The following is a 25,080-nucleotide window of genomic DNA, read 5'->3' as shown; positions in this document are numbered from 1 at the left end:
GAAAGTTCTAATCGAATAAGAAGCAACACAAAAACGAGCGAGACGTAACGCATGAAGGAGAATGTTAAAATCCAACAAGATTAAAGATAACGTAATTAAGTAATGAGTTTCACACACACATTATTAGGAATTAATTAATTATATTTGTAATTTATATGTATATTATATAAGGGATTTAATATATGTTTAAAAATTCCGTTTAAAATTTCAATTAAATTTTAGCCGACGTAAATCATCATCAAGCACATTCGATAAATCACACACTTTACGAGAGAATTAATAGCTTGCATTTTTTTATTTCAACCACGTCGTTTATAAACGCAGCCGAGAAATGCTAATTGTTCGCACGTAATTATTCGCGTCGCGTGAAACAGCCATACGCGAAAGCGAAAGCGTAACACCTTTAATATCCATGGCGCGCAGGACGATACTCTACGCGGCTCGCCCGTTAAAACAACACTGGTGTATAACTTCTTGTTACTTTCTGTCCCGTACAACACACAGGTGTGTATATAGAAACAAGAATACGATAGACTGCACGTGAGACCGGCGCAAGCGTGTTGACGGGTGTCCCTTGCACTATACGGAACTATAGCAGCCGGCTTCATTTATTCGCTGCGAAATTATTTATTAGCTTCCGCATTAAATCGAATGGGATTCATACGATGATTAATTTTTAATGGAAAATAGAAGCAAGAAAAAAAAACGCTGAAAGAAGATATATGCTTATCGTTAGCGTTGGTTCTTATATATATATAGAAACATTCATGCAAGGATTTATTTAAATTTTTTACCGAGAGAAAGAAAAAAACTATTTTTTTATTTAATTAGCAGGCAATAACTCTTCTTTTACTTATAGACTCTCTAAATTACTAATCTACAATTATTGATACTTTCTCTTGGCCTGGTCTTTGATGTCTACGACTAAAGACACTTTTTAAACGATACAATATTCCACACAATCAAAGATAATATAATCTTGTTTTCCGAATTTATCGAATACATTATAACATTACGATGTAATTACATACGGTGTAAGTACAGACGGTGAAACAAGCGAAAATATTTCCGTCAATTAAATAAACAAAGAGCCAACATACGTTGACATTTAAATTATGATTTTGTATCTTATAAAACGTTATCAAATAATAATTTGTACTATTGATATATCCCAATCATCAAAGAAAGATTTCGTTTTATAAGAATTCCGTGGGGTTCAGTTTAACTTCATTATCGAAAGCTTTGCTAAGAATAACAGGTATTCTTAGAAATGTTTTCCATTCATATCGGCCCAACCATTCATAAGTATCGGTCCAATTTTCACGTCGATAAAAAGAGATTTGAAATAGTACGCGATTCTTCAGATATAAAAATTAGTCCATTTATAAACGGTCTATTTAACAATTCTTGTATTGATGTAATATTACATTAATACATAAATAGATAGTTACACCCTTAAAGTGAGATTTATGTACTTATTGGGCGGGTCATCTTCTCCTTTCATAATAACGAAACGTGAATTTAAATACAATTTTAATGCAATAATGCTTTAAAAAATATATTTATTTTAGTTTAAATTTAGTTTAGTTTGTAAGATAATAAAATTGTTAGTTTAAATTAAAAATTCGCAAAGTTAAAGCGTTTTTCTAAACGGTTTGAAAAAAAGTTTGCTAATTAATTATTTTCAAATCAGTCACATTTATCTTTATACAGCTGAGCAAGTTTTTAATAAATATGATTTTTACAAGATTTTCAAATATTTTGTTATTTTCAAAATTTTGAAATTGCAATCCATTTCCTAAGAAATTCTTTTCTTAAAAATTCATGTTATTTCATATAAAATTCTTTCCTTAATTTCTTGAGAACTCGAGAAATATATATTATCGCATTATTCAATTTTTTAATCTTTGAAGAAGGTATAATCCTACGAGAAAATATTTGAATAAAACTTTGTCTCACACACACAGAAATTATACATTAAAAAATTACATATTAAAGCGTGATAAACGGACTTTAAACTGATTGATCTTCGAGGATTTTTATCTTAAGTCGTTTAGAAGTTAAGCCTCTTTAAAAACATAATATCAAAATTCTTACAAATTGAAAAATTTAATACCTCTAAAAGCACATCAAAATTATGACATTAAAATTTTATTTTTATCAAAATACTTGTTTCAATATTATACATAGATACAAATTGATTTGGGGAAAAGACACAAAAATATTCGTTTATTTGAGAAGATTATCCACGTACCCATTTATATGTGCATAAAAATATAATTGTACAACTAAAAATAATTGATTCGACTGAAATTCATCGTACTAAAATCGTAGCGGAAAGTTCCACGGATTTAGTCCGCGCGCTGAATGCGATCCGAATCGTTTCGATCGGAAATCGCGGTTTCGGTCATCGCCGCTCGCAATCGAGAAACTTGGAAATTTCGCTTCGACACGGAGCAACACGTCGAAACGATCGGGATCGGTGCACGCGACTATTCCGCCAGGCGGAAAGGAGAAATTACCCGAGATATTTTTAGAAAAACGAAGGTAGCACGCTAGTGCTCGAATGTAGGTCGACATATAACGCAGATCGTTCCGGCGTTTTATTGATTTCCCGCGGACCCAATTCCGACGTGCACACACGCCGTCGCCGTCGCCGTCGCCGTCGCGCCGCGACGCGACGTGCCGTCGCGCGATGCGTACGCACGACGCACGTAAAAGAGATCACGAGAGATCGGCGTGCCTTCATCCCTTGACCCTCCTCTATCCTACCGGCCCTTCGTTCGCCCTTAGGGCGCGTAAAACCTGCTTAATCCAGAGAGAAACATTCTACTTGATCATGTACGACTATATGCCGCGTATTTATCTTTCCTTTTAAAACTAATTTTCTCTTTAATATCTATTCGTTATTAAATCTATTAGATAATGGTTGTCTTAAATCGAGAAAATTTTATACGCTCGACGATATTGAACGATAAAATCTCGATATTTCTTTCCGAAATGATGATGATATCTTGTCTCTTGATATAAATTGTCTGTAATGAAGCTTTATGTGTTCTAATAATATTTAATATTACCTCTTGGGCTATTATTTTTTAATACAACGAGGAATATATACATGCAAACAGGACAGGCTGCAAACCTTATCAACAGTTATCAAAAAACTCAATAATGCGCAAAATTTGTATATAATGATTATAATGAAACATAAAATCTTGCTGCTTTTAACGATCATTCTCCTTAAGTAAAAAGCAGACGAATATGATCGCAGAGGAGGTACCTTACAAAAAAAATTAAATAAACAGGAAAAAAATATGTATATTGCCGCTAAGTAATTTTCAAGTTTTCAACATTGCTAATTTACAGCAGGGACGTTTAAATAATATATTTCAACAAATTGGCTAGGTAACACATAGAACCACATCAAGAAGAAAGTTCAGCTTTATATGCGTCATGCATGATTCGGTCAGCTTTAATAGGAGCTTACGTCGTATTCCCCAATCCATCATGACGACTGCCTTATTTAATTAAATTTCGTGGTCCCTTCGTCGGTTATTGCTGCTGCTAAATATTGGTCCCCTCTTTGTTCCCTTCTTTCGTTGCTCCGTTTTCCCGTGAAACTTGAGAATCCGTTGGCCCCTCAAACTGGTCAGGTGAATCTTATCAATATCAATTAATTGTCCACGGACGTTAGGACGTTAGGACGTATAATTAAATCTCTTCGGCATCAATTCTCTCTATAATCCTGATGAACTTAAAGCGAATTGACTCAAATTTATCCTTGATCTATCTCTATCGATCTGTTCGATGTTTGATTTATATGTGTGCTGACATTGTCCAAGCTTAGACTATGAAAGCAAACTGGAGGCCGTTCTATGCTTCATATCTTTAAAAATAGCTCGATTGAAGAAATTATAAATCTGTTCAATTGGTCGTGTTCTTAATTGAATCTCGATGTTAACGTTACGGATATGATAATCGATATTAGTGGTGATACATTGAAGAAAATATTGATACGTTTATTCAGGTACGAGTTACGATCTGTTGATAGTCATGTAAACATCGTCAGGACGATGGTTGCTGATGATCGCATTAAAACGTTACTTCGGGCTCTCACAGTGACACATCATGGCACAGTATTGGACCGTGCTGATATTGACCGTAGTGGATCGTTTTTATAATTCTCGAGCAGATTGCAGGATATTTACAGATCATAACTGCAGGTTGCGCGATTTATAAAAAAAGCCTTTATCGACAATAAAGAGCTTACTCGGGACGTTAAATTGAATGATTGCACTTACGTGCAACAATAGGTCAATAGTACGTTGTCGATCATGCAATTGACAGTTTTCAAATCGGTCTCTTCGTTGTTCACGCAAATCTGATATTTAACTTCGCTGATGCGTTAAAACGAAGGCGAACAGCTCACGCATTAATTCACGTAGCGATGCACCATCCGTAATCTGTAATGATCACGCGATAATTAGTGATCAGATAAAGTCGTTGCCTCGGCATCTCCCGGAGGTATCCTGTAATAGCCATAATAACCACTGTTCGCCAGAAGTATAATCGATGAGATATATTCGATCGTTTGATTAGGTCAACTTTGAGACTTGCAATCAGGTGTCATGTGTTATTGGTCAAGGAGACACCTGCGCACTTCGTCAAGGTTTTGCGCGATTTGTACAATTATTTTATGATGCCTCAGTAATGACAGACCAATCAAATTCTTTTGCACTGTCCGCTTCTAAGTTATGCATGTAATCGATAGCCGGTCGTCTGTCCTTTACGTGAATCACGAGACAATAGGTATCACGTTGCTGTTACAAATCTTTCATGTCTTCTTTATCTGTAATAAATCGAATAAGTTCAATTACGTTGAGCTATGATTACTAATGACTTAATTAGTAGATCGGACTCAAGACTGGTCACTTGGAATTTCACGAAATTGCGCAGAGTAACCGGGTTATCATGCGTGTAGGGTTCACTTTCATCAATTCACTCTCTTTGATATGTCGTGTTCGGGTTCGATGACGCTGGTCATTAACGCTTTACATTCGCGTGTATAATCGTATTTACTCCTTCAGTCACGTACGTAGTTATTTATTCCTTCGTGCGGATTACGGCGCATTATCGCGACCGTGTGAGTGGGTGGTTCCACTTTCGCTACTATGAAAAGTCTTTGATACGTCGATGATGAGCTAATCGTATTCGATGACGCCACGCCTTGGTCGCTCCGCGTTATGCGCGTGTAATTGTAACGACTATTCACTTCTTCGTGCAATTATAGGGATATTGCAGCCGTGGATGGATCCGATTTTGTCATTCCAAATTCTCTGCTGCGCTTCGATAGAACAAGTCAAACAAATGGTTATTAATACGTTGCGTCGTATTTATACATGTTGTTGCAAAGAATAACACGTCTATTTACTCAATCCAGGCTACAATAGATCACCAAATGCGTGGGCGAGTACACTTTTGTCACGTAATTTCGATGATGGTTGAAGGACTCCGGGTTCGACATACAAACGTTTCAAAATGAAAAAAATAATTAGGCAACTAATTAATGTACGGATTACTGTACAGAGAAGGCAACACGGCGCTAAATGTTCACATATTTCACGCAAGATATGCTGGATCAATTGTAATTCGGTCTCAGGTAAAATTAACGACTGGTCGATTCGTTGCACAAATTTAGGCTCAAACGACTCAATTGTCGGACATCACGGGCAATTATTTCGCCGTGAATGACGAAGTCGAAACGAGGGCAAAGACGACGACAAGGCGGCGACGACGGCGCCCGCGCACTGGCGCTGGTACCGACGACATGAGCTGACTGAGGCGATGCTGGTATCGGTTATTCTCCTTGCCACCCTTACGTCCCCCTCATCAACTACCCTCTATACTTCGGCTCTTCCTCTCTCCCTTCTGTCGCTTCTCTCGACGAACTTTCGCCCTTATCAACTGATATTAAAAGCTCTTTTTACGCACAACTTTATAAATTTAATCCTCTCTTTAATGTGGTCTTTTTCCTTTCTAGTCTTCTTTCTCATTAAACTTTTGTTCTCATCTCGTTAATTCTGATGTCAATCTTTCTCATCAGATCAATCCTCCTATTTTGTTCCATCATCTATGTTTCAAGAATTCTTTCCTTCTCCGCACCCGTTAACTTCTATTATCTTCTTCTACCGTTCTTTTCTACTAGACATATGTAACTCTTCCAAGTCGATTATTTTTTTAATTAGTTTTTTATGAATATTTTAAAAATCTCTATACTTAATATAACTTAAAATAGTCTGCAAAACTTTCTATATCCAATTTATTATTCTCGTGTAATATATAAATGTCTCAGAATTTTTATTTGACTTCGTGCAATAATATTCATATTGACGGGCGTAACAATATAATCAAATATCAGTTAACTTTTTAATATTATTATTTATATTAAAATTAAAATTGTATTATATAAAATTTATAAAATTAACTAAAAATTAAATTAAATTAGTTTTTGTTAGAATTAACAAAAGTAAAAAGTTTGCAAAAAATTCGTTCTCTCAATGAAAGATTAAAGTTATGTCATAATTCTCTTAAATTTGAATATAAAAATAAGCAAGTTTGTTAAATCATTATTGACGTACTTTACATCAAATTATTATTGCGGCATTAGCTTGCTATTAAATTCTCAATAAAAAAATATTAAAAGACAAAAATTTAGTATTTCCAAATGTACAAAGATTAATTTTATAATATATCCTGGAGAAAATTAAATCGTTGCAAACACACTTATATTATATTAAACACTTTAAATGTAAAATTATTTAAGTCCAATCGTATTAAGTCCACTTTCCTCTTTTTCATTTTAATAGTTAGAATATACACAGAACACTGCTTATTAGAGTTATGCAGCGATTGTGCAGCTAAGCATAAAGTATTGATGTAAAAGTAAATTCTTACCTCGCGTGGAAGGATGATTCATTAATATCGCCAAAGGACACTCGTCGTCGTCTAATATGTACTCCTGATGTGCATTGCCACCCACGTTCTCACTATTAACCTACATCATAAACAAGATAGTGATTTGTACAATATATGCTTTTAACAAAAAGTATCTAATATTTATGCATAATTTCCAGAAATGGCGAAGGTAATTAAATGTCAAGTACAGAAATGTATCATGTTATACAAAAAATATTTTTGTCTACAACATTTAGTATTAACGCAGCTCACTAACAAAACTGTGTTTTATGTTTTCTATGTTCCTTTAATTTTTATATGATATTAAAAGATAGATTTTCTTATCAATTATGTTTTATTTAAACTAAATTAAGCAAAATATACTATTATTATTTGATAAATGTTTTTATTAACTTCATAAATATCTTGCAAACTATTAATATACTTTATCTCATTATTGTAACTATCTCGCATTTATTTATTGTTTATTAGCTTTATATTATTCTTCCTTTAATAATAATTATTTATTTTATAAATATATATTTTATGTGTATACATTTAAATACATATTGTATTTTACATATATTTTTATATTTGCCTTCATTTTTCAAATCATACATTTAACAAATTGAGATATTTTTTTGTAAAATTTTATTTGCAGAATAAATGCTAATATTTTTTAATATTAAGCAATAAACATCTTAACAATTAAGTTCAATTTAACATCAATTATTAAATTTTGAATTGCGCTATCTTTTTGATCAAAATTCGTCGAAGAAATAAATTTTTAAAATCTGTCAAATTTATCTGCCATATATGACGATCTATCCGCGGATAAATGACAGTCTCGTATATACCTGCACAAGGCAATATAACTGCGGGTCCACTTTATCCAGGCCGTATTTAGAAAGCATCTCTCGCACAACCTGAGCGGCGGAATCTCGCACGCTCAGCAGCAGCGTTTTGTATGGCACGTCCTTGCACAACGCCTCGCCATAAATTTTCAATGTGCCGCCCGTGTCGGGACCGCCGTCTTTACTGCGAAATTGCTGGAGTCTCCTTTCAAGTTTCTGTTGACGGCGGCGTCTCATCACCGCTTCCGGATTCGAGATGCTCCTCGTAAAACTGGTCTCAGGCAATTCTAAAAGCGATAATAACATCATTAATACAGAAAAGAAAAACATTCATACGAGTCACAACAAAGAAGTATCTTTATTTTGTTTTTGCTATTTTCATTACAACACGATAATCAGTAATCAAATTAAGATAATTGAATTATTATACTTTACGTAATATACTAAGCTATTCTTAAATCTTGCATTAAGAAAAACGAAAGAATAAAGCACAAAAATACTTAAACTATAGAGTGTAATATAAACTGCGTTCCACATTCCTCTTCTTCTTTCTTTCAGTGAAGAAAGGAAAAGAAGAAGAACACTTCAAAGCATTTATAGTATCAAATAGACTGCAGTCATAATAACGTTTTTCGATATCTTTTTGAAACACTTTTCAGTCAAAATATTTTTTAAAGATTATATTTATATTTGTATTTATTATTATTTATATTCACGCGTTATTTAATCCTTTAATAATTTTATATAAATAGTAATTTCATACAAACAGTCTAAAAATAATGTTTACTAACCCGTATAAAGTTTCTCGGCGACACCGTTCTGATCGCCAGGCGCCGCGTTCTCGTCTTGCTCCAAGCTCTTCAGTCGACTGAGCTTCTCCTGCTTCTTGATCTGCTTTTTCTCCCGCTTGCTCAGCTTTCTTCGGAAGCTAGAACCCTCGGCTGAAGTAAAACCGACGCCCTGCGCATTGGTCTTATCGTCGATTCGCTTCAGCAAGAAGCGTCCCTCCCGATCGTCTATATGCCAATTTAGTTGAACTAGCAATGGCTTTTCTTCTAAATCGAGTTTACGCTCTTCTATAAACAAAGTACAAACCAAGGTACAAACGATATTAAAACACTTTAGAAAAAATAACATTACTAAAAGATAAAATTAACTGAGATCTCTCTTCAACTAAAAAAAAGTCATTAATTCAAATATAATTAAATATAAATGTATAATATTTAAAGGGCATAATTCAGTTAACAGAAACTCATGATATGTTAAAAGTATATTAAAATTTATTAATTAAGGAACGTACATATACGTTATACGTTAATTTAAAGATGTATAAACCAGTTTTTAATTTAATCTAATTATAAAAAGTTCTCGCTAAATGCGCAGTTTTAGTTTTAATCGATATTGTTCTTTCACGTAATCTGATTTTACTCACCTCCATTCTCGTGAATCTCATAAAGGGCGTATTCTGGGACGGATAGCATTCTCATGTCGGGACGAAATTTTTCTATGAGAGTTTCTATTACCGCCTGGCTGGTCGCGTCCGAGGCGACTCTGATGCACTTGGTAGCGACCTTTTGGCCGCTGTCTTGAAAGTAAAACCTCATCACGCCATGGAACTCCAGATCCTGTTGAGAAAAAATAGCATAATTCGAGTAAGCTTGCGGGAGCTAGACGATCACGCGAAATTTAAATGGGTCGTCTTGGCAACACTCACCTCGTTGGGCTCCGAAAGTTCGAACAGGTCCAAGCGATTGGCGTTCCATTGCTGTATGACCCCCCTGAGAGCTTCTCGCTCCGCTTTTTTATTCGCCAGTTCCGTTGCCATCCTGAAAAACACGACGGACGACATAAATGTAATTGTAAGTAGCCGACACAGTTACGGAACTTGTAGAAGGTCTAACGTTACTGAACGCGTCACGATTTCTTGGAAACCGCAGACCGCGTGATCGCGAACTTGGCTTCTTAATTAAAGAACCAAACGGATGAACAGATACATTTTTAGAAAGTTTTGTACGCTACAAAACCATGGGATCAAAATTTTCAATATTTATTCTCTTGTGTTTCGTTCCCTTAACCCCGAGAACGGGAGCCTGGGGTGGTTTTTATATCCCAGTCTCGAAAAAATAAGTTCACGTCATTTTATAATGTGTGCTTCTTCCGTTTTTTAAATATTTTCTTTGGTTCCTTCTTACTTTTTTCTCAGAAAAAATGGAGTAAATGTGTATATACATATTGTCCTCAAATACTAATACAAATTATACAGAACAATAAAAAATATATATAATTAACAACAATGATTTTTAACTAGGGTGTAAAAGTCATCCCAGATAACCATTCATGCAAAAAAAAAAAAAATCAGGCGCTCGTTCCCGGATTTAATCGTACAAGCTCCCGTCTCGATCAAACAGCCACGTATAATCTGCCTATTGTCTCTAGAAACCGAATTTAAATCTTCGAGAACCGTGTGGGGAACTTTTAAATAAACTTTCCAAGAAACACGCGGCCGCTTTGATTTTGTTTCACGCCTCTTCACAGGCCTCCCTCCGCCTCCGGCGCGGGGCTGCTGGCACCGTCTGTTGTGATACCCACGAGATAAATTATCACATCAGCAGACGTAAAGCGCGAGGCGTCTGTTCGGTGCGCCAGGCCGCACCGTGGTATCACGTTCGGTATGTTGTGATTCTCGCTATGCGGCACTGTGCGGCACGAGTGTGTCCGATGCATGCGATGCATTCAGAAACGACCCTCCTCGAGTACAACAATACAAAGTGACCGCGGGAAAAAAAAATGCGCACCGGGCGACGCCGACGCCGGCGAACCCGCGTCATTTACGAATTCGATTACTGCAATTATTTGATGGTAAGGCTAATTAAACAAGGTCAATAATCCGAGTCAATTAATTTATATCGCTAAACTATTCGTTCGATCGATTTTTCACTCGATTAGTTGTTGAGTAACTTTAACTGATTAAGGTTGAAGTACTCGTCAAGGCCGGACGCGGCGACCCTAATTAACTTAAATCTTAACAAACAGAGAGACTGCGCGATCGTGCCTCGCAGTTTCCGGACAGCGAGACGATCCTCGAGAGGCAGTCACGTGCCATGCATTCCTGTCGCCCCTCCCCGTACCCCGCCTCATGCCCTCTCATGGCACGTCTCTTGTCCTCGATCTTAAAACCTTAAAAGCGCGTCCGCGCATTTCTTTTAAGGGTTCACTGCACCGCAAGCATTAACCCTTTGACGCACCAATTTAACTCTCACCTGACCTGACATCTAAAAGTAATTTAAGTGAGCTTTTAAAAGAAAGCTCATAATTCAGAGGAGACAATGTTGTAAAATAACGTAACCCTTTAATAAGTAAATTCCTTGTAGACTTGTTAGACACTTATTAGCATAAGTGATATTAAATTGATCGTCAATTCAATAATGTAATATTACATTTTCAGTATAAAATTGTGTTTTACAACCGAATAATTAACACGTGGTTCAAAAACATTCAAAGGCATGAGGCAAAATATACACAGAAAAAAAAGAAGTGTCAAATCAATACTGATTATACTTGTATAGGTATACGCAAAAATATATAATTTTGAAATGAGATTATATTGCGTTAAACGAAGAAAATTTGCTTGAATGAACTTATTATATAGTTCAACCAAGAAAAAAAAACATTGAAATGTTGAAATAAAATGTTAAATGTTCTTATAAAAAGATTATAGTAATCTTGCATATATACGAAACAATCTATATCTTCTTATTCTTCTTATAAGAATGTCAACTTTTTATTTTCAACATTTTTTTCTTGGTTGAACTATATAATAACTTCATGCAAGAAAATTTTCTTCGTTTAATGCAATATAATTTCATTTCAAGATTTCCAATTTTTCCAACGTCGAAACTAAATATATTTTCAAATCAAGAATACTCCTTTTTTTCTGTGTATAAAATTCACAAAAGTTAGTTCGTCAGGCATAATAAGATTCCGCTCGATGATCGTAAATGTCAATGTTAATTTATTCTGTAGAATAATGCAAGTTGGACGAGAATCGCAATATAATGTAAATCAAGTAAAATTAAAAGACAGGAAGAAATTCAATCTACTACGCTACTTTTTTGAGACCGAATTTCGACCGAACATGTCCAAGATAACGTGCAAAGGTCGCGTTCAAACGATCCGTACTAAAAGTGACAGATAATCGTAATTTGAAAGTAAAATAAGATGTTGCAAGGTAATGTCGAAAGTTGCGCGCGCGTGCGCGCGGAAGGAAAATTGTACGAAACACGGGGGGACCGTTCTGGATTGGAAAGTAGCGTTTTAGCGTGTTTGAACTCTCGACGAAGATCGCGGAATATCGCGGATTCTAGGTCGCCGCCGCCTATCGCCGCGCGATCGACGTCGCGATAACGCCGAGAGGTGCGTACGTCAACAACGCTACGCGTTTTACTCCGCGCGTGCAGGTAAACCCGCGCGATGACTCATACGCGAAAATATGAGCGCGCTGTTCGTTCGTTCGCCTCGCGTAAGTATACGCGAGTATTTCGCATCAGGCGCGAGCGAGGGGAAAGGACGGCGCGGAGGGAAAGGGAATCCGGCGAGAACGCGAGGACGAGCCGCGCGCGATCTCGCGATCGCGTATCGCGAGCGTCCGTCCTCGACGCGATCAGTCAGTCGTCGCGATCCTCATCGCCCTTCAACGATACTCCCTCCTCCCTGCCCCCCTGCCGTTTTCTCGATCGCGGAGCGCTCGATCTCGGGAGTGTCAACCTCATGATACATTCAAAGCGCGAAGTACCTACATAACGCGCGTCTCCCTCCTCCCCCCTCTCTCTCTCATTCCCTCCCTCTTTCTTTCTCGCCGCTTGTACAGTCGGTTATATTGATGCTTCAAGATGATTCAAAACGACGTGAGAGATTTACAGTATTGTCATCCTGCATCCTGCGGTGCACGTTTTATATCATTGATAATAATATATCAATCAATATAAATCAATACGATATTGATATATATCAATATATTGGTCGATATGTATTAATATAGGTACATACATCAATTAATGAACATTAATAAAATGAGAAAACGTAACCGTTATTCACATCGATCTTTTTAGTAAAGTAAAATTTATGATACTATATTTATTATGCGATACAGTCACATACTATACAACATTTTATATATTTATTATATTGCGTATATACAACAAAAATTTGCTCCTATAGGTAATTCATAAGACTCGGCGGCAATATGAGAACGTTAACAGTCACTATAATGTTCTACATCCAATACTACATTCCATATGATAAGTTTACACTGTTTACAGTACACAAACCAGTCGTACATTGTAAAATTGAATAACATTTAATTTTAATGCCAAAAAGATCGACAGTAAAACTACGATCACATTCCTCACCTAATAGTTTCGATCGATATCGTTATTAGTTATTAGTATCAATGCTTATCGCTGCTTTTAAAAAAAAATTAATCTAAACGCGCCTGAGGAAGAGGCGGACTTCCTCGAACGACCGAAAATCATGACACACGCACGGACATCCGTACGTGTTCGCGCGAAGTACGAATACGCCGAAAATTGACGCAGCCAGAGGCGTCGCGTTTGCGGCTTCGCGACTCACCGCGACTTCCTTTCCGTTCGAGCGCGAAGCGATCGGCAAAATGGAGTAAAAAAAACAAAGAACGAAAAAGCATCGCGGTGATATCCGATCGCTGAGAGTTTGAGCGCGCGCGCAAAAATATCGTTTCTGCGCCTGTCTGTACCACACACGGTTTACTCCAACCGGCGTAGCCCCCTCTTCCCCCATCCTCCTCCCCGCCCCACGGTTTTTTACTCCGCTACTCCGTTCCTTACTATTACGCGCCGTAAGATGAGAGGAGGACCAACGAGCATTCAAGGCTCCCGCATCTCGGGACCATCGGTAAACACCGAACGAAAGGCGACCGCCTTGCACCTTAAAGGTGCCTATTTAGACGCGTCACGGCGATCCTTTTCTCTCTCTCTTCTTTTTTTTTAATCTTTGACGACACCCGTGTCCGAGACAACCTGTCTTTTTTGTTCGAGGACAAATTCCGCTTTCCGAGCACCCGCGTGGATCGCCACGGGACCCTATAGCACCAGCACACTCGTCCGTGATCACGCATTCGAAAAGCCCTGGAATGGCATCTCGCTACGTGCGTCCTGTTAAGACTCCGACTTCGGTTTCTCTCGAAACGAATGTCGTTCGTTATTTTACATTGCTCTTTTTAACGGCAATTCGCTTCGATAATATTTACGCGTTCGTACGTTCTGGTTTCTCCTCTTCCTTTTTTTTTTAATTGTAAACGTCCCAATATTATTTCTACCTCTCTTAAGGAGAGTGGTTGCTCAAATCAATATGATAAGAATTAGTTCAAATTTATGGAGGATATTCGTCTATGCAAATCTGTCGTCCGTGTCATAGTTGAAGACAATTGTCTGCATGGTTGTCGAGTAATTAATTATTAAAGTTATACTTGTTGGCGCCCATTTGTCAGGGCCGACTCAAATGCACGCTTTCCGTAGCGTGCTCGATAGCTTTACGCGAAAACAGCTACAATATGCTGTTTTATTTTTACAATTTTATTTTTACTATGCTTTCGAGAGTTACATTACAGGTGTCATAACATTTTTGCTATGTCGCCCGTGTATAAGAGTATAACTTCAATGATTAATTACTCGACAACCATGCAGAAAATTTTCTTCAACTTTGGCATGGACGACAGATTCCCATGACGAATATCCTCTATAAATTTGTACTAATTCTTATCATATTAATTTGAGCAGCCATCCTCCTTAATGACACGCGATAAAAGACGATTATTCTATCGCATTTATTCGTTATTTCGATAGAGTACTCACTCTTCAGACACCGTCATTCTTTCCGCCCGGAGAAACTCTTCTCGCGCTTTCCTCAAAGGACACGCTGTCGATTTATCACTTTTTTGCCAGGAGTGACTCGTAAAAATAAACTCCTTGAAAAAGATCTACGAGTATATATTCCTCGGGTCAATTCTAACGTGGAATTTACGTCACTGGACAAACCAGTTCGGTAATGAGTACTCGAAAGTCTCTTTCGACGATAGATAACGATAATTTTCAAAAAAGAAAATTGTGAATTAAAGTCTATGCTCCCTCGAGAATATTTTTATCGCCTCAAAGCCGGTATTCTTCGAAAGAAAGACACCGGAGAAGCGTTCTCGAGTATCGTCGCCAACAAAGAATGTTTACTCCACGATAACGGAAATGTCCAACATAGGTACAAACTCCTCCTCTTTATTTATCAGGTCGCATGCCTGTTTAGTGATTCCTTTCGATAGCGAGTTACGATAAGATTCCTCAACAACCACAGGTAAGCTTCTGGATTATCTCTCGTAGAACCGTCGCGCGCCGCGAGAAAATTCTCCGTTCGAAGGGTTCCTCCTCCTCCAGTGGCTCTCCAGCGAATTCCGATTCAAGATCGACTCTTCTCTCTTACTCGCTCTGCACGAGAAACTCCGAGAGCAAGGTGTTTCACGCCCAAATATTTTTCTCCTTCCTCGCGGTTTTCACTTTCGCGCAGAACGCGGCGACGCGACGGAATTTCCCTCGCGCGCCTCTCCTTGTTCGCCCCGCGGAAAAGGAAGCGCGGGAGAGAAGGGAAAAAGGATGCCGCGCACTCTCTTCTTTATTTTTTCGGCGACACGGTGCACCGTCGCTATACCGTAAGTATGCACACGCACGCCGTGCGTGCGTCGCGTACTCGCGCCCGCCACACCCAACGACGCTCGTTGGAATTCCACGCGTGTGTGACGACCGGCCATACACTCGCGCGTACGGCAAAGCGACTGACAAACCGACGAGGCGAATCCGTCGGGCCCCGAGAATGGGGGGAGATGGAGGGAGGGAGAAGAGCCTTCCCTCGCTACGCGGCCTTCCCGTTCCCGCTTCCCGGCTAGAGTCCCACCGGCCGTTAGGGCCGTTTGGTCGTCCCTCGTGGTGCCTCGATCCATCGTGAGAGTAAAATGTCCATTTTCTACCGATGTAGATCAATTTTAATCTCGGTTTAAGTTGCTTTTTATCCTTTTCTTCTAAGAAGAAAAGAATTATCCTGTATATACTCTTCTAAGAGTATAAAGAATAATAACGGAAAAAAGAACAAGAATAATAAAGAATAAGAATAATTTTAAAAAAGGAGAATAAAAATAAGTTATAAGAAAAAGGTATAAGGAAAAAAAAGATAAATAAGTTAAATTGAGATTAAAGTTAATCCGCATTGATAGAAATGGACATAACGTCTATTTTTTTACTTTTTATTTTTTTCTAATTCTTAAAATTAAAAAAAGGATGAAAGATAAGTTAAACCGAAATTAAAGTTAATTCGATAGAAATGGTGATAGAAATGGACGAAAGTAAGATGAGAAAAAAAAACTTGGGGGCTTGACAATGCAGCCTCCACTAATCGAAAAGAAAAAGAGAGAGAAAAAAGAACCGAAAAAGCGGCATTTTTAGGTAACAAGACGAAGGTAAGACGAATAAGGTAAAACGAAGGTAAGATGAAGGTAAGGCGAAGATAAAGGGTTAAAACGAGAGCTTGTAGGGCAAGGTGCCTGGAGGTCACGGGTCCTTTTCTTTTCCGGTTACACCCGCCGCCGAGTCGGGGCCGAGGCCGGGGCCGGGGCCGGGGCGATTAATCGTCCGGGGGCGAGTCGTTAAATGCGCAAGTCGCCCGATTTCGTTTGGACCTGCCGGACGTAACCGGCCCCTGCCCCGCTCGCGGTCCCGTTCCGGGCTGTGCCGTTCTGTTTCGCGCCGTTCCATTTCGTTCCGTTCCGTTCCGCTTTGCTACGCTACGTCGCGAATTTTCAACGTCGTCGTGCATTACGCTACGTCGAATTTCTCTGGATACGCACCCGGCGGTAGTAGTACGCTTCTCTACCTGCTCACCTTTCCTCTCCCTCCCCTCCCTTCCTGTTCTCGTCCCCCCCTGCCCCCCCACTCCGGTCCCAACCGTACGCACGCACGTGACGTACACCGTTCCAGTGGTTCCCAAATCTTTCGGTGACACACGTATGTAGATGAGCTTATATAGAGTGACGGAAAGTAAACGCATTCATATCGCTAAAATAGTTGTTCTTGAGACAAGAAAGAAAAGCATTGAAACACAAATACTTTTTCAAGCTGTAGCCGATTAAAAACAAAGAGCCATTGTAAATTATACTTCCACAACGCGATAGACAACAAAGCTTTGTTTGTCAGCAAATTTTTTGCGTCAAACATTCTTATTCAAAATATAATTATTCCGATAGCTAGCTTTAAGATTTCAATACGAGGTAAAATAAAATTCTGATAGAGAAGAAAATCAGAAATATCAATTTAATATCAAATTTATAATTCGATATCGACGTATCGTGTAAATATCCCGATCAAAAAATTATTTTTTCACGTACTTTTCCACGTCAAATTTTACTTGCGAATTATTTCACTTTATCAGCATCATCTTCAATAACGGAAGCTTTATGGTGCTCAATGCGGAAAGATTTGAAGATTCCTCTAAATTCCTCACACGATTACACACATATAAATTGATTGCAACGTCTTCCGATCTCGCGACAATGCGAGAAAAAGATTTGGAGAGACCGCTGCCAGATATACCAGACGCTCCATACCGGCACCATCGGATTCGGTGGTGCGTGTAATTGTCGTGCGTATCATGCTCATTACGCTGCTGCTCGTTGTGCTTAGCTGGCGCGGCGGCGCGCACCGGAAAGCTCGGTAACATGACATCGAGAAAATGTTCGCATGAGAGATTTGGTCGATCTAGAAATAAAGAGCGGAGGAGGTCGCGCGTGAATCGTTGACCCGAAATCTCCACCCTAATTCCCATTCAAGTAGCAAGACTCGGGTATTAGTAGCATTATGCGGATAAGACACCGTTGAACGAGAAGCAATAACCGTTAATAGCTCGTAGGAGACGTCCGTAACATACCGAAGTATAAACCGCTCTGCAAGAAAGATATTTAAATCGCAAATTAATATTACGGTGAGAATAGCGACGATATCGTTAATAAAAGCGAGTGTCTTTAAGTTTTCTTCGAGTGTCTTTAAAGATATCGCGATATCTAAACTTGTCCATCTCTTTGTTATATTTAAATAATATTATATTTTTGCGACAAAGTTATTATTTTGCGTAAAGTTCGAGTTATATACTCGGCGGTGCATTCATTCGATCGATGAACGGCCCCGTCTCGGACGAGTAATACCTGATTTTATCCTTCGAAAAACCGGTAGGACGCGAGGAACAGTCAATGGGAATATAATACCTGCCTTGCAGGAGCATTCGAAAGGGTGAGCACATGTGCTCGTTGGTATAATGATATAATAACGCGAATCGCCGCGAATGTCATCGCGCTCGTTTCGATCACCGATTCGCAATCGGATAGTATACCTATATAATAATGGCGAGTCGAATCGGGCTGCAGGATGAATCGGATTAACCACTTCCTCGATTTGAGGAGTGCATTCGGCTGTCGTGTTTTTAACGGAACGAAGTTGCCGAAGAAGAACGTTTAATTCCGATCGCAACGGTTTCGCAAAAACACCGTTGTTGCCATTAAAAAAAGATTATTGCACATATATTCTACGTATATAAGGTTCGTCCTTTTAATTGTTTTCACAGAAGAAGAGAAATTAAATTAAAAATCTGACGACCAAGGGAAAGATTCTGCAAAAGTATCTAAAAATGCGAAATTTTCTATTAAAAAATGATTTATACGCCAGTTTTCTTGGACACGTATACGACGATGTTATCGACGAAGAGTAATCGCGAATGATTTTTGCAGTTTATTCAATGTTTGTCTGTTCCCGATGTAATCACTGTTATCTGATAAAGGATTGAAAAATATGTCAGATATGTTGTCTCCGGCGTTACGCGTAGGTATAGAATATTTCTCAAAGGTGTGCACATTTCGATCTCTCTCGGCTCGGAAGGGGGGGGGCAACTCGTGTTGACAACTGCTGTCACACTTGATCGTTCCAGAATTGTCCATTACGAAATCACGCGCCATTGTGCGTCTGGTCTATTAGGTACGTTATCGGGCGACACAACAACAATATCTCTCACTCTCATTAGCATATCTTCGTAGTTTTCATGCCTTCGCATCTGATTCTTGCTGAGTACAAACAATTTTATTTACGATAATAGTTTTATCGAGCGGCGATGAGAAAGCGGGAACTACTGCGTTTAGCATTTATCAGGTAGTTTTATCAGGACTTCCGGAAATGCTAACAATAAGATTCGGAAAGACCGAAAGAGATATTCTTCGACGAGATATATAACGTAAGGTAAACGTAAGCAATGCCGAGACACTTAAGACTTAAGACCCATGTCTGGACACCTTTATCATTTTAATTTTTAAATAAGTATAACGCAAATTAAAATCAAAGAATCAAAGATAGTAATATTTTTCTTGTATTATATTTTTATCTTTGACGTACGTGTTCCGGCGCATTGCTATATATTTACCTTAATCTAACGCAAGGGCCACCAAGGGCCACTCGTATTCGTTAGGTCGCGACTGATTTTATCTCTCGACCGACGACGCTCGGCGCGATGCTGGATCTTCTGGCGGAGTAGCGATTATCGCGCGTTTAATTGTGCCATACTGTTACGCTATCGCGTTAATATACATCGCAGACGATGCGTACATATGTACTAACGGCTTGTTTATTGCACTTAAGCGGCCATTTCCTGCCGCGTCCTCGTGTATCTAGGTATATCGCCCCTCCGTGCACATTCCGTGATGCACATTCTTCATTCTTGCGGCAAAAGAGGCACGCATCGCTCCCCTGGCCCCTCCCCTCCCCCTTCTTCGTTAACTCGCGAGTGTCCCAATCACGAAACACGCGTCCGTCGTTCTGTGAATTAAAACGGCAAATTATACAGGGTGGCCACACTCACCGCGCGCTTTCTCTCAGCCAACAGATTCTTTGAAAAAAAAACCTCTGTGGTACAAACCTACAAACGTTATACCTGGCGCGCCCTGTACAGTAAACATTTCGCATTTTCAACCGCGCGTAGGTAGGCAAAATGAACTTTACCTGCCTACTTTCCCATTGTCTGTTCCTCCTCGAATCTACTTGATAATTTAAATAAAATGTTTCGACAAATTAAAATTTGAAAGTACAAACGTGAGCACTTTTCGCAGAATTTTCGAGTGGAATTTGCTTTTATTCTTCAGTGGACACGTGGGGTGTAGGGTGTAGTTGACAACTGTTTGTAAAAAATGAGTCTCCTGGACTCATTTCAATGTAGAACCGATTATTATTGAAAAAACATTAAAATTAAAGTTTCAATCTTAATATACTTTAAGATATGTGCAACATTGAATAATATTGAAGAAAAAATATTAATATCTATAGCATAAATAGGGTGGGGTGTAATTTGTTGTACCCCATGCGCCCTTTTACATTTCAAATTTTCACGCACCCACTGGAAGATTAACAGAGATTTATGTCCATTTCTATCAACGCGGATTAACTTTAATCTCGGTTTAACTTATTTTTTATCTTTTTCTAATTCTTACAACTAGAAAAGGATAGAAAGTAAATTAAGCCGTGATTAAAGTGTTAATCCGCATTGGTAAAAATGGGCAATTACGCGGCCTCATCGCCACGAGATCGTCAAGAAGATTGCGACTCAAATTTTTGACAGTGAAGGATCGGCTCCGTCGAGACTTGTGTCGTCGATGACACAGCGCAGGACACCGTGCACGGTCGGCAGATTTTATCAGCTGCTCGCTCCCGGGGCGAGAGCGCCGCGGCGACCAGCGGCGGGATTTTAATTCGCCGTCGCGCTTTCGCGTTCCGCGGCCGTCAGATTTAACGCCGTTGGATACATACTTTCTACCCATTCATACTTTCTATAAACATTATCGCCGTTCCAGTGGAAGTGGCTGACCGCTTGTTCGTACTACTGTTTTCGATTCGCACGCGGTACGTTTACCACGACGCGTGTGGTACCCGGGACTCTTTTCTCGCGCCGATTCCGGTTCTCACAGATCTTTCCTACGGCACTGCCGGAGGAAGCCACAGGAGCACGAAGGTCGCGGGTATGTCGCGTTGCGTCGCGGTGCATCGTCATTACAATGAATACCTCCAAGTGCGTTAAATCTGCGACTGTCGCTGCGCGACCAACGAATCCGAGAGATATTTTTCATATGCCCGCGTAAACGTTTTTTTTTTTTTTTACGAAGCCATTGATAACGGGTTGGAAATAAAGTGACATGAAAAGAGCCAGCGGCTCTCATATACGTCAGCTCGATAGATTAAGGCTCTGTATCTGCATATGTGAAGCTTTACTACGGCAAATCCTTTCTAAGACGATTTAAATCCAAAACAACCTCGGATTTATAACCTGATGATAACGTCGTTATGATTGAGTTTTACCGCGATTTGCTTTTTATTAATAAATCAAGGATAAATTGTTAAACAAAGATAAACCATAAGTTCGAAAACTAAAGGTAAAAATTAATTGACAAATACGCGAATTGAGTAATATTTTAGCGGGCAAGTGTCGTCGATAAAAAAATTCATGTAAAACACAAACGAAAATTAATACGCACACGATAAGTAGCCGTACGATATTCCGTTTGATTTCCGCGAATTCTCGCTGACACTTGAAACTCGAAAGATGTCCTCGCGTTTATCTCGAGGCTAAAACAAACATAAGTCCCAGATAGCATCTGCGAGGACGCATTCTTCGCGTGCGAGACGAAGGCGAACCGCGAGCAGGTAGGTACCTATCGCTTCGAGTCTCGTTAGAAAGTATATATCCGCTTCGTATCGATCGCTCAAGTTATAGATCCGTCGATGAGGTTCGGAAATCCAGCACCGATATATGTTATACGTACGTATATATACACACGCACATGCTGATCGCCGAAGGCTCCCATAAGGGACCCCGCGAGTGAAAGGCGCTAATAATCGGCGCGGCGTTTACAAGGGTCGTTAAAAAAAGTTGGCGTATACGCGCACTACTGTCGCCGTACGTACACACACTCGCGTGGGAGCGAGAGCGTTTAAAAGCGCGGTGCGCAATTAGCCCTCTCCCTCCTGCGTAGCTATTTCATTTCCTCGCGTGATATAACAAAACTTGGTCGCGACTAGTCGCGACGGAGAGGTCAACATACGTCTCTATTCCATCGACGCTCTTTGTGTTTACGGCGGCGTTGTTACGTATATAGGTATCCCATGTGTTTGATCAATCGCTCCTGTTCTCCACCGGTTTATACTTGTATCACCCTCGAGCCTGCGTAAAAGCGGATTGAGACCTAATTTCCCGAGCTGCGCACTCTCGAGAGTCGTGGCAATTTAAATCGTTTACCTTCGACATATAAATATAAACGTTTATATACGAGAATAAGCAACAATCTCGCAGGTTGCCTCTGCGAGATTGAATTTTGCACGGAGCGTCGCGACACGTCACCTTGATCGGCAAGGTGATGACGCGATCGGTGCCGTTTCCCAAAAATCTCGACGACACGCGCGATCCGCGAAGTTCGCGTTCTTCCGCAAAGTCAAACAAACACCTGCCAGCGGAAAGATCTAGGTGGGTCGCGGTCGGCGCGATATCGCCGATAAGAGGCGCGATATCAACAGGTCCGCCGACGCGACGCGTCGCGGGGGAACGGGGACGGTGACACAAAGCGAGAACGCGGGACGATCGCCGGGGCTTCGCTTGGGGCTTCGCCAAGCGTGTGGCCACGCGCGTAGTAGCGTATTTACCTGTCCGCTCCGGGACGAAGACGCGGCCACTTCCCCAAGGTTCTCCGCCTTGAAAATTCCACCACTGGCACCAGTGGCACCGCCGCTGGCACACCACTGTACCGGCACCGCTCGGTACCACGTACCACGTCTCAGCAATACGCGCCGAATGCCTCGCGCGGCTCCGCCGCCGCCGCCGTCGCCGCTTCTGCGTTCGCACGTTGTGCAGCTGAACGCCGATCCGCCGCGCCGAGCGTACGCTCGGCGCGCATATCCGGGCACATCCGATCCTCGGTTAGGCGACCGAGAGACGTCCGTACGCGTCGCGAGCAGAAACAGACGCGTTGGTACGTGGGACTCGTGGAGGAACGCGCGTGAGAGAATTGGAGAGAATGCCCAAGCCCTCGTCCTCGCCGCACGCGTTGTCTCGCGGCACTGAAGGGGGGGGGGGAAATCGTGGCTCTCGCGGCACTCGCGCACGACACCGGAGTGACGTTTTACATCGGGCGTGCTCGGCGAGCCGTCGGGACTGTCGGTCACGGGACCGGACTCCGGAGCGGAGCAGCGGAGTCGTTCGGCCGTCCGATATACGCTCTCTCTCTCTCTCTCTCTCTCTTGCGCGCGCACGCTACGTCACAGGACGTTACTGGGAATGGGAACGCGATTGTACGCGCGCAAACGCGAGCGCACGGTGATGCACACACGAACGCCGAAGCTTCTGTAAACGTCGTTGCGAGACTTGCGAGAGTTGCGAGTAGCCGCTAGCCGCGAGTGCCCGCGACACGGTGGCCATCGCGAGCGACGCGCATGCGCCGTTATGAAATGCTAGAGGCGCTATGAAGGAAAGACCGCCGCGATGCGCCATTTTCGGTCGACGTTGTAAACGCTTACGACGAATAAAAATTGATTGCTAACGATCATAAAGATTTCAAGAAATTTTCAATGCCAATGAAGAATCGAAAATTAATTGTACAACGTCAGATACGTCCTTACGAAAATGTAGTCTCGGATTTTTTAGCTTATCTCAATGCACTTCTTATATTTCTTAGCTCTTGCCTCTTTTCAGAGGACAATACGGCCTATTTTGATCGCTGTTTGTTTAGCCGTAGGTTCGTTGGGCCTAGGAACTAGGAACTGTGCGGATCACTTCTCCCTGCGGCCACGATATCTCGATGCACGAATGGTCTAAAAAGAGGATCCCTAGTCTAAAAATGATACTTACGTCCAACCGGTGAATACTTAAACCGGAAGTAGAACGTATTAACGACACCGAGTGTATACATACATACATACGTAACATACGTTAGCGATGACAGCGAATCTCGCAGCATGTTCCTGAACTAAATTTATCTGTCTGACCTCTCTGTCTCTCTGTTCCTCGCCGATTTTACTTTCCTCGGAATAAAAATAAAAGATCAGTTACTGCCGAATACGAGCGGTATCGAGAAAAATGCCTCTACGAATAACCCGAAAACACGCCGAGTTGGCGTCGAAGTGGTGAGTCCTTCGGTACTTTTAGCGTATTTAGACCTCCCAATTAACGGTGCGAGTAATTTGATTATTGTCTTTATTTGCATTATATATAATAAATAACAGCACGTTAAGTGAGCGTAATAGCAAAGATCTTTTAATTTTTATAATATTTTCTCTCTTTTGTCAAAACGTATTTTGGAGGACACATCTATTTGATCCTAATACAAATAGAATCTGTCATGAATATTATCTCCAAGTTGTATCGAGTGATCCTTTTGCATTTTAGGACTCCAACTGCAGTGGCCTATGGAGCCACTGCGTGGCTAGGATTATTGTACCTCACGGACTGGAAAGTAGTAGTGCGATATATTCCATTCTACGGCAGCAAGTTTGAAGAAGCAGAATAGGCTACAGAGTTCCTCGACATTCTCGACAAGATTATGTAACAGTCGTATTGGAACGATAGAGACTCTATTGTACCATTACTATATTACACATGTTCTGTTTTATTTAAATTATAAGATATTAATAAAGAAACATATGTACAATTGGTGAGACGGCGTATGTATAACATTGATGAGCTTGAGTTTAATTTTCACTCTGTTGCAAGGCTCTTTTCTCGCGTTGTTCGTAAACAAAGTTGGCAAATTCCTCAGCTTTCGCTGCCTTCCGTCGTTTGTACCATGGCTTTATGTAAAATCTGCAAAGGAAAGTGTGAATCGCGTAATCTGACGTGTGCCTACTTCGTCTTCATTGTTCATAAAAAAAAAAACAGCAGAATGTGCTTACGCGAAACCTGCTATAGAAAAGCCTGCGCCAATCCCCAGGAGCCCCCACCGTCCATACTTAGATAGTAGATTCTTACTTTTTGTCAAACTATAAAATGTTAATTACAGTATATTATATTTTAAATAAGATTAATTATGGTATATTATATTTTTAAGTAAATAATTAATTATATTTCAATGTCATTCACAAAGTCTGCCCGCAATCACATTGATTTTCAAAGACAGACTTTCTTTAAAGACAAA

At 40.2% G+C, this 25,080-nt stretch overlaps 2 protein-coding genes and 1 long non-coding RNA gene across 20 annotated transcripts in view; 1 reads left to right on the top strand and 2 right to left on the bottom strand.

Annotated features, from left to right (window-relative positions):
* The window catches only part of LOC112464887 (afadin), a 42,148-nt gene extending 19,413 nt beyond the window's left edge, over positions 1 to 22,735 (bottom strand). For 9 of the 18 annotated variants that reach the window (XM_025032144.1, XM_025032150.1, XM_025032160.1 and 6 more), the window contains exons 1-6: positions 14,696 to 15,639; positions 9,523 to 9,634; positions 9,241 to 9,433; positions 8,600 to 8,884; positions 7,812 to 8,095; positions 6,955 to 7,054 (exon numbers count right to left, since the gene is read on the bottom strand). In XM_025032144.1, the coding sequence (XP_024887912.1) occupies positions 6,955 to 7,054; positions 7,812 to 8,095; positions 8,600 to 8,884; positions 9,241 to 9,433; positions 9,523 to 9,634; positions 14,696 to 14,712 (991 nt within the window). In that variant the 5' untranslated portion in view covers positions 14,713 to 15,639. Of the gene's footprint in view, positions 1 to 3,487; positions 5,874 to 6,954; positions 7,055 to 7,811; positions 8,096 to 8,599; positions 8,885 to 9,240; positions 9,434 to 9,522; positions 9,635 to 14,695; positions 15,640 to 21,435; positions 21,456 to 22,002; positions 22,240 to 22,597 lie in introns of those variants that run through there. The other 9 variants (XM_025032146.1, XM_025032147.1, XM_025032149.1 and 6 more) reach the window with 9 other exon arrangements.
* A 1,171-nt stretch (positions 22,736 to 23,906) lies between these two features.
* Positions 23,907 to 24,599, top strand: LOC112464890 (cytochrome b-c1 complex subunit 10-like). Its single transcript, XM_025032166.1, has 2 exons — positions 23,907 to 24,073; positions 24,336 to 24,599. Exons 1-2 carry the CDS (start codon positions 24,027 to 24,029, stop codon positions 24,454 to 24,456), a joined length of 168 nt encoding a protein of 55 aa, XP_024887934.1. The 5' UTR covers positions 23,907 to 24,026; the 3' UTR covers positions 24,457 to 24,599.
* LOC112464891 lies at positions 24,532 to 25,020 on the bottom strand. Its single transcript, XR_003041961.1, has 2 exons — positions 24,839 to 25,020; positions 24,532 to 24,749 (listed from the first exon to the last, which is right to left on the bottom strand). It is a non-coding gene; the product is annotated as an uncharacterized LOC112464891 (long non-coding RNA).
* Positions 25,021 to 25,080: the final 60 nt, after the last annotated feature.

The sequence above is a fragment of the Temnothorax curvispinosus genome, unplaced genomic scaffold (genome assembly GCF_003070985.1).
Source record: "Temnothorax curvispinosus isolate PA1 unplaced genomic scaffold, ASM307098v1 QBEX01014697.1, whole genome shotgun sequence".
Taxonomy (NCBI): domain Eukaryota; kingdom Metazoa; phylum Arthropoda; class Insecta; order Hymenoptera; family Formicidae; genus Temnothorax; species Temnothorax curvispinosus.
The sequence above is the reverse complement of the archived record's forward strand: the minus strand, read 5'-3'. Positions and strand labels throughout refer to the sequence as shown.